This window comes from Vespa velutina, chromosome 9 (assembly GCF_912470025.1).
Source record: "Vespa velutina chromosome 9, iVesVel2.1, whole genome shotgun sequence".
In the NCBI taxonomy this organism is placed as follows: Eukaryota; Metazoa; Arthropoda; class Insecta; order Hymenoptera; family Vespidae; genus Vespa; species Vespa velutina.
Window position 1 is genome coordinate 5,041,150 of NC_062196.1, and position 18,107 is coordinate 5,059,256.

At 24.1% G+C, this 18,107-nt stretch overlaps 3 protein-coding genes across 7 annotated transcripts in view; 2 read left to right on the plus strand and 1 right to left on the minus strand.

The window, feature by feature from the left end:
• Positions 1-762: 762 nt before the first annotated feature.
• Positions 763-3,004, plus strand: LOC124951815 (protein jagunal). The gene is made up of 4 exons (XM_047500725.1): positions 763-1,104; positions 2,139-2,280; positions 2,391-2,606; positions 2,855-3,004. The coding sequence occupies exons 1-4, from the start codon at positions 1,013-1,015 to the stop codon at positions 2,981-2,983; spliced, it is 579 nt and encodes a 192-aa protein (XP_047356681.1). The 5' UTR covers positions 763-1,012; the 3' UTR covers positions 2,984-3,004.
• Positions 3,005-3,143: 139 nt separating this feature from the next.
• On the plus strand, positions 3,144-5,728 carry LOC124951812 (leucine-rich repeat protein 1). Its single transcript, XM_047500719.1, has 4 exons — positions 3,144-4,012; positions 4,099-4,635; positions 4,718-5,007; positions 5,108-5,728. The coding sequence occupies exons 1-4, from the start codon at positions 3,839-3,841 to the stop codon at positions 5,337-5,339; spliced, it is 1,233 nt and encodes a 410-aa protein (XP_047356675.1). The 5' UTR covers positions 3,144-3,838; the 3' UTR covers positions 5,340-5,728.
• Positions 5,729-6,050: 322 nt separating this feature from the next.
• The window catches only part of LOC124951813 (putative uncharacterized protein DDB_G0282133), a 13,421-nt gene continuing 1,364 nt past the window's right edge, over positions 6,051-18,107 (minus strand). For 2 of the 5 annotated variants that reach the window (XM_047500722.1, XM_047500721.1), the window contains exons 3-8: positions 10,390-11,135; positions 8,723-9,240; positions 8,094-8,304; positions 7,712-7,801; positions 7,056-7,556; positions 6,051-6,506 (exon numbers count right to left, since the gene is read on the minus strand). In XM_047500722.1, the coding sequence (XP_047356678.1) occupies positions 6,288-6,506; positions 7,056-7,556; positions 7,712-7,801; positions 8,094-8,249 (966 nt within the window). In that variant the 5' untranslated portion in view covers positions 8,250-8,304; positions 8,723-9,240; positions 10,390-11,135 and the 3' untranslated portion in view covers positions 6,051-6,287. Of the gene's footprint in view, positions 6,507-7,055; positions 7,557-7,711; positions 7,802-8,093; positions 8,305-8,520; positions 8,607-8,722; positions 9,241-10,389; positions 11,136-18,107 lie in introns of those variants that run through there. The other 3 variants (XM_047500720.1, XM_047500724.1, XM_047500723.1) reach the window with 3 other exon arrangements.

An 18,107-nucleotide genomic window follows, 5' to 3' on the forward strand; every position in this document is an offset into this window, starting at 1 on the left:
TTGATGCTCATATAATTGAAGTTTGTGCTTGTCAATCTGGATCAGGAATGACACCATGTAACACGGCAACAAAACAGATTCCATCTATTTTAATATTATTTCCCAGTATAATAATATTATTTTATCTTTTTCATAATACATAATAAGTAGCAAAATAATATTTAAAAAATGTAAAATACCTATATATATATATGTTATAATTTTAATTATCAATAAATCAAAAAGATTAAATGATGATGATAATAATAATAATCATCAAAACTTGATATCAGTTCGCAAAATAATATTACAATTTTTATAATGCAATTTCATGAAAGGAAAATACACGAAACAAATATATAAATACAAATATTATTATTATTAACAAAATTAAATTTTTAATTATCAAGCTTATATTATAATATTATTGAAAATAAATGTGAAATATTTAAAAATATATTGTTAATACAAGATTTCCTTTAAAAATATATTTAAAAAAAAATATTAATTATAAACACTTAAAATAATATCTTAAAAAATATTCAAACATTTATCATGCTTAGTTCAGAATATCATAAACTTTACTCATCTCTACTACTTACGTTAATTATTTTACAAGATGTTCGTAAATGCATCAAAAATAAATCGTCATGTTATAGTTAGTTTTAACCAAAATAGATCGTTTTTCGTTTTAATTATATAAAAAATTTTAAACTATGTAAGAATTACTTAAACTTATTGTTCTTATCTTCTCCTTAATTATTGGAAGATCTTTAATTGGTCATATAATAGTGAAAAAAGTGAAATATTGCTTAGTTAAATTATTATTGTACAGATATGGTTAATTCTGAGTAGTTTTGAGAATAGTATCATCAATTTCTAATCGGGGTTTGGGAAAGTTCAAAAATAGTCGAACACACGGTGATAACTCGGCGCATGTTTTAACCTTGAATTTAGCTGTCTAATGAAGTAGAACATTAATTGATACGTAGTAAGACGAATGTTTTGTGTTTTTAGACGTGAAATATAGAAAATGGCTTCGAAGGTTACTTTGTGCCAAGCATTAGGTACAGATGGAAGTGATTTTAATCATAGGCAAAAAGTTGCAGGGCAGTATCAAGTCAGGTGAGCAAAATATAAATCTGATCCATGCTTTTGTCGATTAAATTAAGCTTATTAAATACAAGAAAATATGATTGTTATATTATTAAATAATTATATTGATTGTAGTATCCCTTTATCCATGCAATTGTAATTCGACTAAATATCATTTATATCGTACATCAAAGAATAATTAATAGAATCAGTAAAATAATCCCTTAAAAATTTACTTAAGATTTACTTTGTTGTTTTTATTCATAATTTTAAGTATATAATTGTGTTATTATTTTTATTATATTATTATATTAATTTTACATATATATTTTTATCTATAATATATTATATTGCATGTAAAATAAGTAAATTATATATATGTATTAAAATGGCTATGTCATAAAAATATGACAAAAATTAATAAATTAACAAGTAGTGATGTGTAATTATATATATATATCTATATAGAGACATACATACATATATATATATACATATATATATATATAGCATACATACTCATACACACAGCATCATACATTTTTAAGATAAAGACATTTAATTAAATTTTTATCATAGTGTTGTTTTAATAAAATAATTAAGCTATCAATTAATATTTTCATCTTATAAGTGTACCAAGAGTTTACAAATTACCAATTTATATAGATTGCACGTATTGTGCACAGTATGCCCTTGTTTCCATGAGTATACCTATTAATAGCGGGAGGTTTTGCCCTTGGAGTCTAATGTTTTCTGATTTAATTTTGTTTTGGTGTTCTGTTTATATATAAAAGTTAAAAAGCCTATAATCAATTGTTACACAATTATTTTTATGTAAGAGAAATAAAAACTATTTATTAATGTAAGAAAAATATAATTTATGGTATTTATTATTTTATATTTTTAATTTTAAGAATATTTTTGTACTTATTATTTTAGATAATAGAAAAAGCGTTAAGAACCTCTGTGTTAAGTATTACTATTTTAATAGAATAAAGCAATAAAGTTTTTATAGATGTCACATAATGTTTATATATATATATATATATATATTCTCTTTTCAGCGTGACGAACAAATCACGATTAAAGTATTGCATATTTTTTCACTATCTTCTTTTCTTTGTTATGCTTGCCAAATTGTCAGCAGACATTTTAGATAGGCTTGATATTTTTATTCTGGAAATAGAGGAATTATTGATACCACAGGTAAGCTTGTATACAAACGTTTTTTTTATATGATATATGACGATAGTTTAGTATTCTTTCTTCCATATATTTAATTTCATTGTACAAATATAGACTTTTTTTTATGTCAGCCATTGTGGTGGGAATATATATGGTGCACAAGTTTATTACTTTCTTTCCTTGCATTATCAGCTATTAAAAAGAATAAAATAAAGACACTTCAACGTTATATGATTGGTCTTATTGTATTGGGTTATGGACCAATTCTATATGCTATGATATACTATTTTAAAGATGTTTGGAGATATTTAACTGTTGGTAAAACAGAAGATATTCAACTGTGGCAGGTAAATTATTTTTTTAATCAATGAATTGATATAATATGAAGTATTAAAATTAGCATTTGTAATATAAAGAAAATAATTGTGTTAATTCTAATATATTATTATTAGATCAGAATCATTTTTCAATATAACAGAAGATATAAGATCAATATATTCGTACTTCAATACTATATATATATATATATATATATATAATATATATACTATATATATATAAAACCATGCTTTATATTATATGAAAATTATTTCAGGGTCTACCATATGGAATGTTATGGTATGCGTTTATTCTTTTAGCTTCTCAAGTTCATAGTTTTTCTTTATATTTTTCATGGAATCTTATAGTAGCTTGGAAAACACGTGGTGGTAAAAAAATACAATAAATAAAAGAATTAAATCAACAATTTTATCTTTATTTATGTATAATATCCACTGTACCCTAAAAAAAAAAATCTGTCAAAATCTTAATACTTTGCAATTTATAGTACCAATCGTATTACTTCGTAGAAATTTTAATTATGTGTATGTGTATATGTATATATATATATGTGTATATATATATATTAGTTATGCAAATGTATAATTATATAATTTGAAAATGCATTCACAAATAACTATAGTGTGCATTACATTTCTCAACTTATTTTTACGATCTAATACTTGTTATAAGAAAATAAGTATTGTACGTTTGTATATGCCTCTGCCAATCAGAACCTATCTTAAAACTTTTTACAAAAGTACCTAGATTATGAGAAGTATTTGATTAAGGTAAAATATTAAATTGCATATAACATAAAAATTAAAACTTAACATTACGATATATTCATTATCTTTTATATATACAATAAACAGATCATTTGCATCGAAGTAGTTTAATTCTGATTTTTTGTCCAAATGTTATTGGACAATATAGCGGTACATTAGAATACATTAGAGAAGCTTAATATACACACATATACTTAGTTTTATGACTATAGTAATATATATGTATATATACATATATGCATGTATACGTTCAGCCAAGATTTACTCGAATGTTAATAAGCTAATGTAAATTCATTATACGAGATTGGCGCCAAAAAAGAGTATCCGTTGTTACATCCAAATGAGGCACTACTTTAAACTGGCAAATTCAAAACAAATGTGAATTCTAAGTACAACCAATATATTTGCGTTTTATTTTATTTTTTTTTTTATTTGTATATATTCAACGATCGTTTAAAAAAAGTTAAGTGAAAATGAAATTAAATTGTAATGTTGAAGTTAATAATCGAATGCACAATTTGACAAATTTATCGATAAGAAAAAAATCACAACGTGGGTGTTTGGTTATTGGAAGACAATCTATAAAAAGCAATGAATTATATATTTTATTACAAACAGAGCAGAACAAATGTGGAACTAAGTATAAGGTAATATTTCTTATATACATATATATCTATATATATATATACGATGATTTATATTTATTTCTTAATATCTATCTTATAATTTTTAGGTGAATAATAATATTGAAATGATATTTGTGAAATTTATTGAAAATGGGAAAGCAACAATTAGAATAAAAGAACCTCCTCATGATTTAATTATACAAAGCGATGCAATACCATTAAAAAGTTTTATTCATGTTTTAAAGCTTGCATCGTCCAAAAAAGTAAATTTATCAACTCTTGCGATATCTAATTTAAATGACAAAAAGATTGATAATAAGCAGAAAACAAAAATAACTATAAAAAAGAATTCTGAATATCCTACTTTACAAGGTTTTCCAAGAATTACAGAAGAATTACACATCATAGGATTAGATAGGAAATCATTTGATCTTCAAATTTTAAAACTGAATCGTTTAAAAATTTTGGACCTATCAAACAATCAAATAACATCCTTACCTAAAGATTTAGGTTCTTTGCCGCATTTACAACAGCTTATTTTGTCTCAAAATCAACTTGGCAAAGCTGCTATTTCTAAATGGACATGGCTAGACCAAAACAATATCAGAAATACTTTATGCTTATTAGATTTAAATTGTAATTTCGTAAGTTAAATTTGAATAATTTATGTAATTTAATATTATAAAGGCAAAGAATTTTGAGTTAATTTTTACTTCTTAATTACAGTTGACCGAAATACCTGAGAAGATTGGAAAACTCAATGCTCTTGTTAATTTAAAACTAAGTTGTAATTCGTTAATATATTTACCACAAAGTATGGGAAACTTAATTTCGCTTAAATATTTGGATTTATCACAGAATAGTTTACAATTTTTACCAGGAAGTATAAGGAAATTACGGCTACTGGAAATAAATGTATCTGCAAATTCGTTTTCAACAACTAAGCCTTCTTATGCATGTATAGTACAATTACCAAGCCTTGTTGAGTGTGCAGCAAAGATATTTTTGAAAACAAGGTTTGCTATATATATTTTATTATATTATTTTAATATAATTATAAATGTTGTTTTTGTTCAACTAATAATAATAATAAATAAAATCGTATTATTTTTACAGGATTAGCTACAATGCAAATTTGATACCTAACACACTGGTCAAATATTTAGATTCTGCAAAATATTGTGTATGTGGAACAGCTTGTTTTCAATACTTTTTAAGAGAACAATTATATTTTAATTTAAATTCAACTATATGTAGTGTAAAGTTTTCAAATAGTAGTACTGTACCATATGATTGTTTCTTTTGTAGTTTACAATGTTTCAGATTTTATTCTAAAGTAATGTCTTGAAGTAATATCGCCTTATTATTTATATGTAATTTTAAATTATAGTTTTTTGTATAAATGTTACAATTATCTTAATGTACAAGTAAAAGAATTTAAAAGTTTAATCTATTGTAATATATTTCATCTATTTTATTTTGCATATTTGATTTGTTTCCATCTATGCAAAATTTAAATACTACGAGCGTTATACAATATCTATGATCTAAATGGCAATGGATTTTTTTTACTTGTATGTACTCAATCGTAATAGTAATTTTGTGGTAACTTTATAGTGATAACTTTTATATTTATAATTGTAAAATAAAATTTATATGAATAATAAAAAATGTGTGTGCGTGCGTGCGTGTGTGTGTGTGTGTGTGTGTAACACACATATATATATCATATGTATAAAAATTAATTTTTTTACAAATACAAGTGTATATTTATATCAAAAATTTATACATGGTAGATGTATATTATTTCATGTAGTAAATAATTAATTACATTACATAAAGCTATTCACAATATTATATTAATGTTTTACTAAGCTTTTTGAAGATGTAAATAAATTTAGTTTAAGATTTGTATACAAATATAATTTGTTTTTTTTCTAGATACTTTGTTTACTTTCGATAATTATATAAGATTATAATAAAAAAAATAGATTTATTGTTTCATTATTTACACTGTATTATCTTCATTAAGTCAATTGTATAGGTTTAAAATATTTTATCACGATCATGAAATCTTATATAATTTGATAAAATATTTAGCTTACAAATACTTTTTTAAAAAATAACTTTTTTGGTGTTCTTTAGCCTTATTTATATTACTTTTTCAGTAATATAACAGCTCATATTTCAAGCTCTAATATCTTTCAATATCACATTTTATGCATACTTTTTAAATTATACTGAACCTTCTAAACTATATAAAAAATCATATTTAATACTAAATTTATAAATACAATTATTTGTTTTCTACATTTCTTTTTATAAAATTAAATGACATATTATCAGTCTCATTAATATAATATTGTTTTGGAGTAACTACTTCCTTTATTCCGATATAATCTATCATTAAATTAGCATGATCTTTTGACTTTTTTATTAGTTGTAATGGATGAATATATATATCTGGATCTTCTGGATGCTGTATTAAATGATTTCCAACTGCAATATCTTCAGTCTAATAAAAATTAAATAATTTTGTGAAGCAAATTTTTATGTAACTTTAATTTAATAAACAATGAAAGCACATACATAAATGGTTAATTAAATAACTATTTATAATTTAGATCAAGTTATCTATTAGTTGTAATTATAAACAGCTAATTTTAAACAGAATACTTTTATTTATTGAATAGAAAAACTATTAATATAAAGAATAGAGAATGCTTAACTTTATGATTAGTTCTGCTGTGAAGATAGTTAACAAAAAAAATTAAAAGAAAAATTTGTATATTTTGAAGAGCTAATGTAGTTAATATATTTGTAATAAATACATTATTGTACATGTTCTTATCAAGATTAATAACTTATCTCCACTATAATTACATTTTTGTCATAAAATCTGTTTTTAAACATATGTTCATTTAAAAAAAAATGTATTTTCACAAATGAATTTATGTTGAATAAATTTATTTAAATGTGCTTGAAAATAATTAAGATTTTAAATTAAATGAAAAGTAAAGTGAAAGTAAAATCTTTTATAAATTAACACATGTTTTACACTTACTTGAAGATCAGACTGATTATGGAATGTTTCATGTTTTAAACTTGGTATGTGCAAATCTTTTGTAGTAATTTGCTTACTGTTTAAAAGTCCTAAGATTAAAGCATTCCTTGAAAGCTTACACTGTTTTAAAATTTCTTGAATAGAATGGGAATCTCCATTATTTTCAATATTTTTTCTCGATTTATCTGTATTAATATTCTGTACATTTGATGACTTGGTGTTCTGTACATTTGATGACTCGGTGTTCTGTACATTTGATGACTCGGTATTCTGTACATTTGATGACTCGGTATTCTGTACATTTGATGACTTGGTATTTTGTACATTTGATGACTCGGTATTCTGTACATTTGATGATTTAACATCACTGTTATAATCAGAACTAGTTTTACTGCTTGATATATTAGCGTTATTGTTCTCTGTATTTAAATTGTTTTTCATTTGTTTTAATTCCCATTGATATTCTAGAAATTTATTAGAATAATTTATTCCACCATTTACCTATATTTACAAAAACATAAATAAATATTCATTAAATATACACATAATTATTATACTATATATAAATAAAGACTTATATAGATAAAATATTAATTATGAGAAAAGAAAATATTTACATATTATATTTAATAAATATTTTGAAGTATTACACTTACAGCTTTTATAGAAGACAATATTTCATTTTCATTTAAATAATATTTTGAACCCATATCATTTGATATATCTGAAATATCTGCTTCTACTAACTAATAAAAAAAATATTTGTAAGTAATCTTCCTAAATTCATTATTACATATCATAAGAAAGAATATTATTCTAGATATTACATCAAAGATGATCTAGCTGTAACTAACAGTTCTAACTTTTTAATTAACTGACATTTAATTGTATCTTTTGAATTTTTAACATTATAATATAAGGTTTTAAATGCGAGCGTATATTGCTGTTATACAGTAATATATTAATATACATATTTTAATAAATACATAATATAATATAATTGAATATAAATAAATAAAATAGATGAACTTAGCTAACCTGTATATTTCTTGGTATCTTAACATTCTTTAAATTTATGTTACGATCAAGCCAAGATTGGTCCGGTTTGTCAAGTCGAACAAAATATACATCTTCGTCTGTTCTTGGTATTTGAGTAACCTTTACAATAGCATCATGTATGTTTATGTTATTCATATTAATTTTATTTTATTAATTTTTTCATAGAATTTTGTAACAAATATAATAGATTCTGTAAAAATAATAATACAAAGTTACATAAATATTAATATTAATTTTAATATTAATATTATTATATTAATTATTATATTAATATTGGTATTTTAATTTTATAGAAAATAGCATATTATATAATTAAAAAATTATACATATTTATTATATATTGAATATATCTCATTACACAGTAATTTCTATTATATTTGTGAATATCATGAAAAAGATATCTTACAAAGAAAATATAAATTGGAGAGTTTAAAAAAGGTTCATTAAACAATTAAAACATAAACAATTTAATTGTTTAATAAGATTTAGTTTTTTAATTTAGTTTTGAAAACGTTATAGGTCAAAAAAGAAAACATTATATGTCATTAATATAACTTTTCGTATTTTCCTTTTTTATATGTGAAACTTATATTTTTTTTAACACTTACATATTTTATTTAAGTAAATATGACTTTTCAAATATTTTCCCACACGGGCTAAATAACATTTATTAAACAAAAAAAAATTTAACATTTCAAATGTTTAACATCAATATTTCTAACCAATCAAAAGTATGTAAGATACAATTCGCTACCTACAATATTGCCTTTAAACATAAAAAGTTTTATATGTGTGTTTCATTGGCGCCATTACAAACAGTGAAGGATTTAGCTTTCGAGGAGCCTGAGTCATTATAAATTTTTAAGGGTCATTAAAATACATCGATTATGCATAATATGTATTTTTTCGTTTTAATTGTTAATACAAATGATAAAGTAAGAAATACATTGCTCAGATTAAATTATAGTCATGGATATAGAAATAATAATTGTATATTAACCATCAGATATTACATTAAATTTATTATGTAATATAAATTAATATTATCGCATGAAGACGATCTTTTCCACGGCTTATACATGAATACATCACTGACTACGGGTGCATGCGTAATCTGTGTTTTGACCTTGAATCAAATTCAAATTATAAATCAAATTTTAATATTATATATATATATATATATATATATATATATATATATATATATTAAAATAATAACATATATTTTTGATATTAGATATTAAAATTTAAATCTCCAGAACGACTATTACTAATAATGTGATATTGAGCTAATAACTTCACTAAGCACTTTTATAATTTCATTTGTAAACTATAATGAATTAATCTTAATATTGTGTACAAAATGCTATTTTTATTGATTTTTATTACTGAGATATTATATACATTAATTAATTAATAATTATACATGTAAAAATGTAGTAACATGGAGAAAGGAGAAAAAAATATAATTTATCGATGGTTGTAAAGTAAATAATTTGACTATTTCTATTTCATGTCATAATTTTTGAAACTTTCCGCTAGATGACACTGTTGTACTTCTTATTCATATTTACATATTATTTACTTATATGGCCGTGTTTAACAAATTTACTTATAAATCTTATAAGATTTTCTATATAATTTCTAACTAAATTAAAAATATACATGTTTCATTTGGATTATCTTGTGAAAGAAAAAATAATGAGAATGATTAAACTTTTGTAAAAGTTTTGTACAAATAAAAGAAAATTGCAATCGTGCTTAAATATCATAAAATATTGATATCGAATATTTTAACGAAAAATGAATAATATTTTGTATAATTTTTGTTGCTGAATATAAAAAATGATATATTAAAAAATATATATTTGTCTAAGAAAAGTAATACAATCTTAAATATATTTATTAATCTAAATTATATTTATACTATAATAGTGTAGGAAGAGTATTATATATGTTATATAATATATATATATATATTTATTCTTATATTCTATAGCATATAATAATATTAAATATGTTAATAGAAAAAAAAATTTGTGAATTAGTATAAGTGAATGAAGATAACGTATTTTCTTAAATAGATATTTATTACATTTTATTTTTGTTTTTTTCATAATTCTTTATGCCGTCTTTAAGCAATATATCTAATTTGATTAGATATTTAAAATGACAAGCAACTATCTTTTTTAACTCATTTTTAATTTGGAAAATTATGTATTTAAATTTTTTTTTTTCAACAATTATATTTTATCAATAATCATTAAAATGTTACCTGAGAATACAGCTGGATATTTCTTTTACTAGTTAGCAAAATATTTGATCTAATTATAGAATAACTTTAATAGTCTAAGTGTTATTCTTAGATAACCCTGGAAGCTGCAATTTTATGTGACCTTGACAATTCGAAGTACAGTACATTGGCGTAGCATATTGTCGATGAGATAAACTGTAAAAACTTAATATATAAATGACTGTAAAAAAAATATATATGATTCTTCTTTTCTATGTTACACTTTTATATTATGATCTTATTCATACGAAAGTATAATTACTAATTAAGAAAATAATTATCTACAGAGATATCGTAATATGTACTTTCTTATCTGCATGTAAATATGTACATATGCAGATGCAACAACTAAATTCTTAAAACGGAATATCTTATCACATCTTATATGTTTAATTGCATACGTAATGAAGAGATTTTTCTAATTTTGATATCAATGTATTTGATATGAATTTGTTTTTGATAAAATATAATAGGTAAAATAATCAAAAATTACACGATGAGTTAATAATAAGAATTAAAAATCAAAATAATTTATTGATGAATGACGACGATAATTATAAAAAAACGAAAAAAAAAAAATAAGATAGAAAATTGAGATTCACTTACAATTATTTGCGGTATTTAAAACTTTTGTTCGATATGAATGTTCGATTGAATACGAACGATGCCAGAAGTATAAATTTCCTTCTAAAAAAAATCTTCTAATTTCCCTACTTAAAGACTCCTTTCTGGAAAGGAAAGAATAAAAAATTTTATGGTTGATCAAAAGTATATATAAAATATTTTTATATATCTTTCTTTATCGTATTTCTTCATTTTTGAAGATCATGTCTGTTAGCGGATATTTATATATATGTATAATCGACACATAGTTAGGGAAGAAAGAGCATAATAAATATTTTTAAAGCATTTCTCTAACTCCGAAAGGACATTAATTTTTATTTTTTATTTTATGACAGTATCTAATAAAATTAAGTTTTACGATCTTATAACAAGTAGAGATAATTTAAGCGGTCTATGTTTCTGAGCTTAAAAGCATCATTTAAAAGTGTAGGCATCTAAATATCTAAGGATCTCAAGTACACACTTAAAAGAAGACATTCAAAACTTATGAATGTAGGATTTGGACGAAACCAGCTTGAAATGAAAGAGTTTATTTACGAATGTACTATACATATAAAATATTAAACGTTTCTGGCCACGAAATTTTCTTTTTTCTTCTTAATTTTTCAAAAAATCGATATGTAGTTTGACATTTTTATTTCACTTTAATTATATCTGATTTTTAGAACAGACTGACAGAATTCGACGTGAAAAAATAGAAAGTTCTTTGACATTTCTCTCGTGCATGAATAGTTTCCCCTTAAAAATATTTTCAAAAATTCATATATGAACCATAAAATTAACACATTTGAAATATTATATATATATGTATATATTTATTTATTTTCGATTGATTTTCTAATGGAATGTGTATAATGATAAAAATTATGTATAATGATAAAAGAATATGTATATGATAGGAGTTTTTATGTAATTTTAAAAATTAATTATCTACTCTTTTTCAAGACATTTTAGACTAATCTTTTTTATTCTTTTTTTTTTTCAGTAAAATCTTTCCTTCATACGTAAAAGAACAATTCGAGGAAAAAAAGACTTAAGCTTCAGGCAAGGGATAAGAGGGTCGAAGTGGTACGTAACATTTTTCGTAGCCGTGTATAAAATGAAAATGATGTTAAAATAATATAATATTGTTTTCTCAAAAAGTCGAATATTTGAAAAATTCTTTGTAATATTTTTCAAATGTATTATTCTCGTGTTATATCTATTGAACGGAATGTTGATTCCATGTTAATTTTAAAAGATGTGATTCCACATTTATCTGATAATAAGATTACGTATGTCCAGATAAATCGAATACACATATCACTTATCTCTTAATACTATTCCGTACTAGAGGTTAGTTTTATTTTTAATAATCGTATAATGGTGCTTTGAAAAATTTTCTCAAAAAATTACTAGTTTAAGTTATATTTAATGCTTTTCAAATTACGATTTCGTCGATTACATACGAGTTTCAATGTATGAAACTATCCAATTAAAGATAAAACTGATGAACAAAATTATTAACTATAATTATTTATTATTTTCTGAATATAAACATGATAAAGACAAAAAATATTCGATGAATTTATCGCAGAGAGATACATTATTCAATCTTACGAGTACTTAATTATATTACATCCATATGGATATATATATATAATATTTGTGTTCGTTCGATTTTAATTAAAAATATCTTAACTGAAAAAAAATAGAAAACGTTCTATAATCTGTTTTGATAAAGAAGATATGATCGAGTTATGCTTTAAAAATTATATTATCAGATATTACAAATTTTTTAAACTTATATATTACAATGAATAACCTTGAAATGTATATAAACGTACGTGTTCTTTATATGCAAATGTATGTGTATTAAATTATTTTGATGGGTGAAATTTTTTTAAATTTCAAAGTTACAAGCTAGACTGAAGATAATCTGAAAAAAAATTATTCTAAAAATTCTCGAAAAAAAAAGTAATTGGTCTTTGAAATTACCTAGGAACTTTTCGGCCATTCTCTATATATATGTATATATGCATTAAAACTGGTCCTAGTGAAGGTCAGTAAAATATTGATAACCCTGTGAAAATATATATTCTAGAGTTTTATGGAAATATTGAATGAAAAGATTCCATGTGGGGAAAAAAAAAGTAATTTTAAAATCTACGTATATTTCTTTTCGATATATAATAATTTCTTCTAGAATTTTACTGGTCAGACAAGCGGTGAGGACGGAGAAAAAAAAAAGAAAAAAGACAAAAATAAATTATATAAATGACCACGGCGATATAATGACAGTTGTCGATAGAGACTGATAGCGCAAAAATGTTGCAAATCATAGATACTTAATTCGTATCTGCGGTTAGAAAGCATATATATGTATGTATACATATATACAGGTATCACGAAGTTGCATACATGTGCATCCAATGCTGTTGTCGATTACAGAAACGAGGATTAGTGGAAAGAACATTCGATTCACGTTCTATGTAATATGTGAAACTCGATATTGTTAGGTTTGGTTGCCATATTGAATCATGAATAGTATCTTTAAACTTGCATAGATATATTTTATTCTATTCGTATAACATATGTTTTATATATATATATATATATATATATATATATATATATATGCAATAATGTTATAAAAACGTGTAATAAAGATATAAAGAAATATGAATACTCAAGGAATATAACAGATCTTAGAAACGTGTTACTTACAATTAGTCGAAAGAATCGTATGTGAAATTAGGTAAGTAGATTAATGAAAGTTTGCTCATGAAAAAAGATGCAGGTTGATTGGAATGAAATGTATTTCAAGCAAAAGTCATTCGACGATATAAATATATAGCTATCATATATGATGTATGTAACAGATTTGTAGAAAATATAAGACATAAAGTGTACGAAAAGTTTATTCGAATAAATACGATTTGTTGACAAAAAAATTTATATGTATATATTTATATATATGTAAATATATATACACATAAACATATATACATATTTTTACCGAATTGATAAACTAAAATGGAATAGATATCATCGACTGTCAACGTTTCAAGTAAGTTTTGCGGCGTTAGTCTCACGATACTGCGGTATTTTTACCCTTGAGAAGTTAACAGGTAATCGCAATGCGAGCTAACAACTATGCTGCGGCTCATATGAAATCATTACTTGGAACTTTGAAATTCGTCTGAGTGGATTTATATTTGTGATTGTTCTTGACAATATTATTAATTTTTTCTTTATACATATAATGGATATATCTTTTGTCTTGTGATATTATTTATCTACTTCGAAAATTCCGTACGTATCTTTCTCTCTATCTTTTTCTCTCTTTCTTATACAATGAACGAAATTTGTTCGATACATAACTCATGTAACCTATGGATTTCCAGACTATAAATTTAATTAAATTCAGACAGAAGTAAGTCAATAGCTCTAGTGAAAATTTTTAGGAAATCCAAAAAATCTGTTTCCATATCAAGTGAGAAAACGAGGTTGGTAAACTTGTGAACTTCGAGGTCATGATAAAATTAAATGTATACAGACGATCACAGAAGCCTATTTATTCTTTGACTATATTTCTTTATGTAGAAAGAAAAAAAGAAAAAGAAAAATGTTTATCTTTCGATAAAATTGCTTTTTCGAGTCATGATTTGTAATTAATACGAATTTACGATCGATATAAATTATATTATGTACTTGAAATTTCCGTGACGTGCATTTGAACGTTGTATATCGAATAATAACACGCTTGTAACATTTTGTTTCTAAAATATCGAATAGACGTGATATTGTTCGTTGCTTCGAATGCATAATTAAACATGCATTCCTAGCTACGTTGAAAATCATTGATTCCCAAGCTAATATCATTTGTGTACATACATATATCTGTGACATTTGCAACGGAATCGAAGGTGCGTCCATTTCTACGTAATTTCAAATGTCTCGATGTAATTGTGCATTATTTTATTTAATAATATATTACGCAGGTATATACATATGTATCTCTTTTCATACAGAATTTAGTTGCCTTTGAAAATGAAATGAATTAATGTATAATGATTTTCACTTAATATAATCAAATTTGATAAAGTATTATAAAAATATAAGTTATTTTAAAGTATACGTCAACAATTAATGAAAGATAAAACATTGAAAAGTAAAGAATCATTTTCAGTATGAAATATATAATGTTTAATTTGAACGATCTATGCTTGAATTGTTATCGAGGTAAGAGAAACGGATGGAGAAAAAAAAAAGTATAACAACAAAATTATTAACAAACTGTAAAATTATAAATATAAACCATGAAATATGTATGGTTTTATATTCTGTTCAAGGTGGCATCGGTAATGAGAATCGCATGTATGCACGTAATTACGATTAAATTGTGCCCTAGTATACATGACTGATTATTATTTTCTCATAAACGTAACAGATACTTTGTTTGCTGAGATAGCAATGAAACGAATGACTCATCGGTATTGGTGATTCATTGGACAATTTTTTATCAGTTGAAAAAAAAAAGTGAAACCTTAGATATTTCTCATCGAAAAAGAGATCAACGTGCTTACGTCAAGTAATAGTCATTGGTGGTGACAGATGAAAGAGGAAAATCAGGAACTCTTATAAAGAAATCGACAATGAGGATCGATTTAAAGCTTAATAATTATTTGAAATTCTGACGTCGACTCCAAGAAATTAGATATATACACACACATGTATATAAATCAGTATTCACGCAAAGTAGTTAATATATATTGACCGTGATACTTTTGTTTTCAATGATGACTTTATTAACGTTCTGTATGTTGAATCAAATTAAAGAATACAAGATAAAGTAAAATAATCCTAAAGCAAAGAGTAGATTGCAGTCGTATAATCTGTATAAATTGTGTAAGTGTTATAAGCACGATAAGAAATGAGATCGATATAAAATTTCTTTAAAGATTAGAATATTTTTCTTCTCTCTCTCTCTCTCTCTCTCTCTTTTTATAGTAATAAATAGAGATGATTAAGCTGAATATTACGAGAAAACTAAGTGCACGTAAACTATTGGCGTGGAAACTACCTACAGAGTAACGTTTATGAATTTTTCGAATATTTCACTTTTAATATAATAATGATAATAATATGATATAATTACGATTAAATTATATATTAATTGAAATAATGAGACATTTTAATGCTTGAATTAAATTTCTCTCTTTCTCTCTCTCTTTCTCTCTCTAAGAAAGAGGATTATACAAATATAAATAATTAAAGAAGATTATTATTAATGTAGGATATATGTATGTATGTGTATAATCCGTAGGGATATTTAGACGTCTTGTCGGAGGAATACTAATATTGTTTGTTCGAAGTACTCTTTTACTGAGAATCGTGATTGGTTAAACAGAGAGGAGAGAGAGAGGATCTCTCTCCCGATTTAAAATTTATATAAATATCTTGAGTAAAATAAGTTCAATATCAACAAAAGAATGTGGTACGAGTTCTTTTCTAACGATTTAATGATATTTTTACAAGGATATGTATTTACAAGATGTTGTGTATACGATTATTGGTGATAAAAATCTACTAAACTGAGTAGTCGCTGCTTTATCACGAAGAATTAAATACACGGAAAGGCCAAAGGGAATAAGAGAGAAATGAACAGAGTCAGAGAGAGAGAGAGAGAGAGAGAGAGAGAGAGAGAGAGAGAGAGAGAGAGAGAGAGAGAGAGAGGGAGAGAGAGAGAGAAAGAGAGAGAGAGAGAGAGAGAGAAATAATGGAAATGTAAAAACGAAAGAGAACATCATTTTTCAATAGATACCCACACGTACATAAACATAGATAATATATACATATAAATTCGTGGTTGAGTTTTGTTTCATTTTTTTTCCCACAATGCAGGATACGATCTCTTTTTCTCTATTTCTCTCGCTCTACTTTTATCGATTTTACGCGCAACATATGTTTCGAGCCGATTATTCGCACGGCACATTCGCCACCAGTATAGAACAAATGGCTATGCGAGAACGGAATAATACGTTTTGTTATAAAATGAAGCTTTCCGTCGTTCCTTTAATTTAAGCGGATAAAATAAATACAAGTTTACATCAACGTTTTGCTAATTCTCTATTCGATTATATTAGCTTTCTCTTTTTTTTTCTTCTTCTACTTTTTCTTCCTATCTGGATTAGAGATATGTTTTAATCGATCTCAAATAGATCGATATTTCAATATATTTTTTCTTTTTTTTTAATATCACGTTTGGAATGTATATAGTAATCTGTGTATATATATATATATATCCTTTCTTTCTGTGTATATATATATATATATATATATATATATATATATATATATATATATATATATATATAGGAAGAGAGAGGATCATGATAAGAATGTATCATAGCTTGATATTCGATCGTCGCAATGCGTCAAATCGCAGCTTCATTACGGTCCAACTGGTAAACAAATAGTAAATAAATATTCATGAGAAACGAACCGCTGATGTTTTCTGTTTGCTCGCTACACGAATAATAATCTTGTTGAACTTTACATCACAAGAGAGAAAAAGAGAAAATGTGTGTGTCTGTGTGTGTGTGTGAGAGAGAGAGAGAGAGAGAGAGAGAAATTACTAATTGATGATATTTAATATTAAAAAAGATACGATTTTTAGCGTGATTCATCGTTTCTATAAAACTATATTAAAAGAGTTGTAAAAATAAAAATAAAAAAAGAAAAAAAAGAAGGCCAGAGAGAAAGATTGAACTTTTTCTTATTATCTATAAATAGTTAATGGGTAAACAATGAAGAAAATATATTAAATTTCGGTGTATTTTCAACGATCGAAAATTCATTGAAATTTTAAAATGACGTAAATGTTGATCCTGCAAATTATTCTTCGATTTCTACCATAAATATCGTTTATCATTCAGATTAAGAGTATCATATTTTTATTCATTTTATAAAACAAATTGATTTTATGTACAATATTATACATATATGTTTTGTAATATTTATCTTCGATATATATCGTTTCTACTTGCTTAATAGTGAACAAAACAATTGTAATATTTCTCTCTGTAATCTTG